General features: G+C 49.0%; 1 protein-coding gene across 1 annotated transcript in view; it reads left to right on the top strand.

Annotated features, from left to right (window-relative positions):
• Window positions 1-7,398, top strand: part of CYTH4 (cytohesin 4) — a 31,381-nt gene extending 23,983 nt beyond the window's left edge. The window contains exons 11-13 of the mRNA XM_038422268.2: window positions 108-179; window positions 5,641-5,795; window positions 6,336-7,398. Coding sequence (XP_038278196.1) covers window positions 108-179; window positions 5,641-5,795; window positions 6,336-6,408 — 300 coding nt within the window. The 3' untranslated portion in view covers window positions 6,409-7,398. The remainder of the gene's footprint in view (window positions 1-107; window positions 180-5,640; window positions 5,796-6,335) is intronic.
• Window positions 7,399-7,733: the final 335 nt, after the last annotated feature.

Genomic DNA, 7,733 nt, shown 5'->3' on the forward strand with positions numbered 1-7,733 from the left:
GCCATAATGCTCTGGGGTGCATGCCAGGACAACGGGGAGCAACACTTCATTGGGCTGGGTGCTGGGAGCATGTCAGACCCTCATACCTGCTTCTCATTGGCTTCCAGGATAAAGAACCTCTGGGGATCATCCCCCTGGAGAATCTATCGGTTCGGAAGGTGGACGACCCCAAAAAGCCAGTAAGTCTCCACCATTTGGTACCGCGACAAGCATGTGTCAGAGACGCTAGCCGGTTTATCTCCTCCTGCCCTGTTCAGTGGCATTGTCCCAGGCAGTCCTCTGCTGTCTTGGAAGGCAGAGTGTCTGAACGTTTTCCCCAGGAATTGAAATGGGGGGGGTCAAATTTACAGCGGGGGCGGTCAGGGTCAATGAGGGGTGAGACCGTGAGGGTGTAGGTGGGCTGTATGGCACCATAGTAAAAACTGAAAAATGTTTCAAGACCATTTTATTAGATTTTAAAATCATCACACAAATTAAAGTTGGCTACTCAACTTTATGAAGCACTACATCTACATCCTCCTTGGTTTCTTGTTATAATTTTGCACAACTCTGTTAATGAACTTCTTGAATGCAATGCATTCATGTTTGGTGGCTTCTCATGTGTCTGGTACTTCCATTCCTTCAACTGATATGCTCATTATTTCATTCACATGATCAGGCAGAAGACAACTACTTTCAAAATACAAAATTCTATTCAATGATGAAAAAGAATGCTCAGCTGTAGCTGTTGTGACTGGGAGTAGCAAGAGATGAATTCCTACTTCTTTCAGCCCAGCAAACATAGCATAAAGACTGGGTCGAGCCACTAGCGATGATAAAAAAAGAAGTTGAAGTCAAATCTTCATTCATTCGTCGTATGATATTCCACTCTGTGTTCAAATTCTCCTGAGCACATGGCCGCCCCATTGCTGGTAGTGCCTCACTCCACTCAACTGTCGGTGTTTTATAAGACCGGGATCTGTTAGAGCTACGTAGAGGTTGAATAGAATCTAGAAGTTGCTGTTGTAGATATTTAAAAATCAAGTCTGTGTACTTTTTCAGTTGTCTTAACAAACACTTCTTGTCCTCTTCATTTAAGGATTCAAAATAAATGCCTTCATTAGTCAACTTCTGGACGAAGTCTTTGCTTCTTCCAGTACTTTTTCAATGGATAGCTCTCTGATTGATCCAAATGTAGCTTCTACTGCTGGACAAAGATCTACTACTCTTGTAGCAGATGCCTGGATGGCATTGTTTAATGACCCAAGTAGTTTCAACAGTAGACTTACAAATGAGAGAATGGCAATAGTCTACTCTAAACATAGTAGCAAAAGTAATCCACCAGCCTCACTACTTAGATCCGTCCCATCTTGGTAGATACTTTCCAAAGCCAGTAATAACGGCTGGAGTAATTTTAAGACAACAGCCAAGGATCACTCATGAGAAAGCCAGAGCGTTTTCTCAGGTTGGAGTAATTTGAACTTCAGTCTCAGTGTATCTTCTATATTTTCCAAGATATTCAGTCTTTTTGGACTCTTGCTGAAAAAAGAATATAATGAAGACATTAAATTTATAGCTTTTTTAATGTTTTTTGAAGAGTCTGCAGCTCATACTAGCGCTAGCTGGAGTAGTTGGCCTCTGCAGTGTGTATAGGAGAGACTAGGGTTACACTTTTCTCTGAGCAAAGCTTGTGCTCCACCATGTCTTCCAGAGAAGTTTGCAACTCCATCAAATGCACAAGCAGCCATCTGTTTGGGGTCCAATTGATAAGCATTTAACTCTTCTAAGATGTGGGTTGTCACAGATGTAGCCAATGTGTCTTCTATAACTTGAACATCTAGAAATGCATCTACTGGCCTGTCACTGACATCAGGATAACGTACACAATGACTTTGTACTTGATGACCATTTGCATTGGAGCATTCATCAGCCATGTATGCAAATTTTTTGAATGTGGTGAGAGAGTTCTTCACTTTTTCAACTGTTGAGTCTTTCACTGTTGCACCACATGCATCTAGCCAGTCAGTTGAGTTTCGTGCAGAAAGATAGTGAGCATTTTGTTTGGAACCAGTGTTCAACGTCAGGATGAACAAGTGACAATGCACTTAACATTGGCCTCCAGTTTGTAGTGTGTGGTATCTCTTGCTTAAATAGAAAGTATGTGGCCACAACCATGTTTGTTTGCATGAACTGTGCTGTGTCTCCAGCATTCTTAACAGCCTCATTAACACTCACTGGTGTTGTCCTTGGTCAGTGGAGACTCAGAGTTCAGAGGTGCTTTCACATGAGTTCATCTCCCAGGTGGAGGGCGGCAAAAAGGCACCTTGCTCGTTCCTCCAGCTGCTCACTGTCTGCTGTGGCCACTGTTATTCGTTGTGCCACCATTCACTCCATCGCTCTGTTGCCAATGGCCCTGAGCAGTCACCTTCCTCTGCCACCTGCCACTGTGACCTCTGCGAGTTGGTCTCTTGAGGTTCCTTCCACCCAGCTCTCAGTGATTTCAGCTGAGCTCTCAGTGGGGGAACCTCACTGCTAGTGCAGACTGGGCCGTCTCTTCCACAGAAACTCTGTCCCATAGCAGGTCTAAACACTTAGACCTGATTATCAGTGATTTTAGCTGTAGTGGTCACTTAACAAAACAAAGACTATCTATGGAGCCTAATCGGCTCTGTCTTTAAACAGTGGAGAGGGGCAGGTCTAATAGTACTTGTGACTCAGGCAGACCATCAAGCAAAACACCTGTCCCCACCCTCTCAATCTCGATGCCCCTCAATCAGCACAGGCTAAGTACAGTTCTACTTCCCTTTACTCATACAATAAGAACAACAACATTTCATTACACTCCCCCCCCTCTCCCCGCATTCAAGTGATTTGTAACCCAACCCCAGCCAAAATCTATCACTTGGGCAACACCGCTCTGTTTGCTGGATACCTAGGTAGAATAGGTGTGAATGTAAATACAATCTGGTCCTGAAGCCTTTCCCTCCCAACCCCGAGCTCATCACTGGCTGTCAGGGAGAGCTCATTTAGACTTTGCTTACAAATTATAATTTGAAATTATTAGGTTGGCCAACATTACCAAAATGAATGCACTGACATGGTCATAAACAGCTGTACAAGGAAGCTAGTTTATGTTTCAAATCTATTAGACTTTTTCAGATACACATATTTTATCATACACAGTATATGCTTTTAAAGTGTGTATTAATGTTTCTGTTCCCATTCAAATGTCCAAACAATCACTAAAGTGGCAACACTGCATGTAACTAATTCACTAAACTGGGGGGGGTTGGGGAAATTCAGGGGGGATAAACACCCCCCATGGGGGGGTAGGGAAATCCCGCCCCGCCCCAGGAGCCAACACCAGGCAGATTCTCTTTAAAGCTCCACATGAGTGCAGGTGAGAAACACGGGATCAACAGCTGCAGAGACCAAGCCCTGCCTTTACCTCCAAGACAGGGGCAGGCCCAGCCTGGGCAGCGGCAGGATAAACTTCGCACACACCTTAGCCCTGCTGATGTGCTTCAGATATGTCTAGGATGGGCTGGCACTACTGGTAACAGGGGGAATTCAGTCCCCATAGCCTGCTCAGTGCTTGGCCTCTCTGCTGAGGTTGTCAGCGAGGTTGCAGTTCTAGTCTTTGTTATGCCGCTATAGACCAGCAGTAACACATGGAAGTCAATGGCCCTTTACTCGGGTTACACTGGTGGAAAATCAGTATCAAGCTCAGTACCGTTTGAGATGCCTATTGGCAGTCCTGTCCCTCTGTACAGCAGCTCCTGGTACATTGGAGCAGGGGCTGGAACAAGACCTGATCGCTCAAGACACAGGGGTCTTGACTTCAGGCCAGGGAAATTATGGTTCTGTTAGAGCTGGGTGGAAAAATTCCAGTGATATTTTTCATGGGAATTTGCCAACTAGTTGAAATTGAAACATTCTGTGGCGATGGTTCAATTTGGACAGAGTTCCTCCAGACACCAGGCAGCTTTCGAAACCTGCCTGGCATCCTGCCAGCTCACCCACCCAGCACCTCTCCAGCTCACTGTCTATGAGTTGGGGACCCTGGGCTTTCCCTTTCTGTGACACTGCTGAAATGTTTGGGTTTTGTTCTGAGTTTGAATGGAACCAGAGTTTGAAATATTGCAATCCTCCATAAAACGAAATCACCTTTCTCTGCCCGGCTCTAGATTTGGTGCCTTCATCAGAAGTTTGTGCCACACCACAGTGTGCTACTTTGGAGGAAGTATATAAACTGGCCAGCAATAAGTTTAGGCTTGAAATTCGACGAAGGTTTCATACCATCAGAGGAGTGATGTTCTGGAACAGCCTTCCAAGGGGAGCAGTGGGGACAAAAAACCTAACTAACTTCAAGACTGAGCTTGATAAATTTAGGGGGGCGGGGGGATGGTATGACAGGACTGCCTACAATGGCAGATCTGCAACTGCTAGCAGCAAATATCTCCCATGGCTGGTGATGGGACACTAGATGGGGAGGGCTCTGCGCTACTACAATGGATTCTTTCTAGGGTGTCTGCTTGGTGGGCCTTGCCCACATGCTCAGTGTCTAACTGATCTCCATATTTGGGGTCAGGAAGGAATTTTTCCCTGGATCAGATTGGCAAAGACCTTGGGGATTTTTTGCCTTCCTCTACAGCAGGAGTCCCCAGTGCAGTGCCCGCAGGCGCAGTGGCGCCCACCGGGGCAGTTGTGTACGCCTGCAGGGCACTGCACTGTCGAAATGCCGCTGACGAGTGCAGCCGCAGGAGAACCGCCCGCTGAAATGCCGCCGAGAAGCGTTGCCTTTCCTTGGCCGCATTTCGGCAGGGATGCTTCTTGCCGCTGCTGCTTCTCAGCAGCGGGGTATCTGGCACCTGCCACAGTCTTCTGGGAATAAGAGTATGCTATTCCCACAGAAAGGTTGGGGACCACTGCCCTACAGCATGGGGCACAGGTCACTTGCAGGTTTAAATAGTGTAAATGGTGGATTCTCTGTAACTTGAAGTCTTTAAAGCATGATTTGGGGACTCCAGTAACTCAGCCAGTGGTTAGGGGATCTATCACAGGAGTGGGTGGGCGAGATTCCGTGGCCTGCGATGTGCAGGAGGTCAGCCTAGATGATCCTGATAGTCCCTTCTGGCCTTAAAGTCTATGAGTAAGAAATAGCGCTGTGCTGTTAGAGAGGTTCCCCAGGAAAGCTTACCTCAACCTGCCCTCCTTTCTGTCTGTTCCTTGTGCATAGCCAGTGTTAGTTGCAGTATGGCAGGTGATGCCGTACTGTTAGAGGTGTCCAAAAGCCATTTGGCAATGTTCCCGTATGACTGTCTCTGGCAGGCTGCATGCGGTGCAGCACAAACCACCGGGTGTTTTCCAGACTCTCGGCCATCATTCTCGCTCTCTGTAAAACATGGTTTGGTGGCCACAGTGGTGCAGGCATCACTGAGTGCAGAGTGGTGCGGTTTTTACTTGTGATGCCTCTGAGCTACTGGAATCTAACTCAACAATGCTGAGATCCCTGGAGCATGACAGGCAAAGTCCTGGCCCCAGTTCAGGAACAGACGAGCCCACTGCCACCTCTGCAAACTCCCTTAGCATGCCCTCCCAAAGCTGGGCCCCTGGAACAATGGACTTATTGCCTGACCCCCTCCATGTCTCTCCCTACAGAACTGCTTCGAGCTCTTCAATCCCAACTGCAAGGGGCAGAAGATCAAAGCCTGCAAGACAGATGGGGATGGGAAGGTGGTAGAAGGCAAGCACCAGTCCTACAAGATCTCGGCAGCCACGATGGAGGAGCGCAACCTGTGGATTGAGGCGATACAGTAAGGGGATGGGCCCTGCGGGAGAAGAGAGGGCTCCCCCAGGCAGGGTGAAATGGGGTGGAGTGAGCTCAGGCCAGGGGAGACGTGGCACTAGCAGAGGCCAGAGCTACCTCTGGTGCACCGGTGGGCAGAGAGGTGAATGGCAACGCTGTGCCAGCATGCAGAACTGGAGGCCTCTGTGGGGCACTTGGGCAGCAGCTCTTTTACGTGCAAGGGAGCAGAGGGGCATAGGCCCCCAGGGAGATAAATGTTCACACTTGAGCACCTGTGGGCATCCCTAACCTCCTCGCCTCTCCACACCTATGGCTCCAGTGGATTAGCCATCTAGGGCCTGGAGGCCCTTGCCATGAACCTTCAGGCTCCTCCTCTGGCCTGCAAAGCCTGACTACACTAGTTGGAGGCACCGGGTGCTGCTGAGGGGCCTGCAGATCCCCTGTTCTGGGGAGGAAGGGGATCCATTGTTTGCAGGTTCAGAGAGACCCTTGTGGTTTTCCATGTCATTTCCCAGCCCTGAATCTCTCTCGTTCCTCCTCTATCCAGGACCAGCATCACCCAGGATCCCTTCTATGACCTGGTCTCAGCCCGTAAGAAAAAGATCGCCAGCAAAAACTGAGCCAGCTGTCAGCCCACTCGTTGCTGCCCAGATGATCTTTAATCGCTGGGCCATCTCCACCCCTACTGGGCTCTACCAGCGAAGGAAGCTTGGGGACCAGCACCTTCTCCTAGGTCCTGATGGGCCAGAAGATGACTGACAGGTTGGCAAGCCCCATTTGGCTTCTCCCTTTCCAATCCGGGAGTTCAAATCTGAAGGGGAGTAGGTTGATGCAGATGTGGATCTGGAGGCCGGGGCTATGGGCACAGCCTCTCCCACCCTTGAACTGACAGAGGCTCTATGACAAGATGTAGCCTTATGTACGCCTCACACTGGCCTCCTCACGTTGGACAGGCTGCAGGGGTCTCCAGCCCCCAGCCTTGGCCAGGACAGTCCTGCAGAAGTCTGCTTTCTCAGACTCCTTCCCCAGCCACTGAGCTGGGCAGCAGGCCTGTGGGCTCTTCTGGGAGAATCCCAAGAAGGTTTCCTCCCCCCCAGGATTGTCCAAGCCAGCAGCAGACTTCAAGATCCAGCTGCATCTCTTCTACACAAGTAAAAACCTAAGAAGTGAGAGGGCTGTGACCATGAACCCCAGCGTGAAACCAGAGCCCAAGGAACGTGACCCATGCACTGGGGAGCCCTCTCTGTACGCTGCCATTCCAGGGTCCTCCACACTGTGCCCCTGAAGACAACGGTAATAGTTTGGAGTCCCCAATGTGTGTATATATATGTACATTGATAATGGGTTGCAGGAAGAAAGTCAAGGGGGTTTGGTGGGGACAAGGAGAAAAGGTGCACTTTGCTTTGCTCTTCTACCTCCCTAGTCTCTCGTACTCAGAGCCTGGCAAACAGGTCTCTGTGAGGGGCTGAGGCTCTGGAGAGAAACCTTCAGGGTCTTCTCCCAGCCTGCAGCGCTCCCAGGGTTCGCTCAGCTGCACCGTTTCAGGGAGGCAGATCTCTGCATCCCAGCTGCCCCCAGCCGGAAGCAGGGAGAGCAGGAATGCCCAGCACATACAGAAAAGGAGTACTTGTGGCACCTTAGAGACTAACAAATTTATTAGAGCATAAGCTTTCGTGAGCTACAGCTCACTTCATCGGATGCATTTGGTGGAAAAAACAGAGTTTTTCCACCAAATGCATCCAATGAAGTGAGCTGTAGCTCACGAAAGCTTATGCTCTAATAAATTTGTTAGTCTCTAAGGTGCCACAAGTACTCCTTTTCTTTTTGCGAATACAGACTAACACGGCTGCTACTCTGAAACAGCACATACAGTGACCTGGTGTTTTGAACTCTGGTCTCTTGTGTAAAAAACCCAAACAAGCCACAGGGTGGAATGATCATTAAA

The sequence above is a fragment of the Dermochelys coriacea genome, chromosome 1 (genome assembly GCF_009764565.3).
Source record: "Dermochelys coriacea isolate rDerCor1 chromosome 1, rDerCor1.pri.v4, whole genome shotgun sequence".
Taxonomy (NCBI): Eukaryota; Metazoa; Chordata; order Testudines; family Dermochelyidae; genus Dermochelys; species Dermochelys coriacea.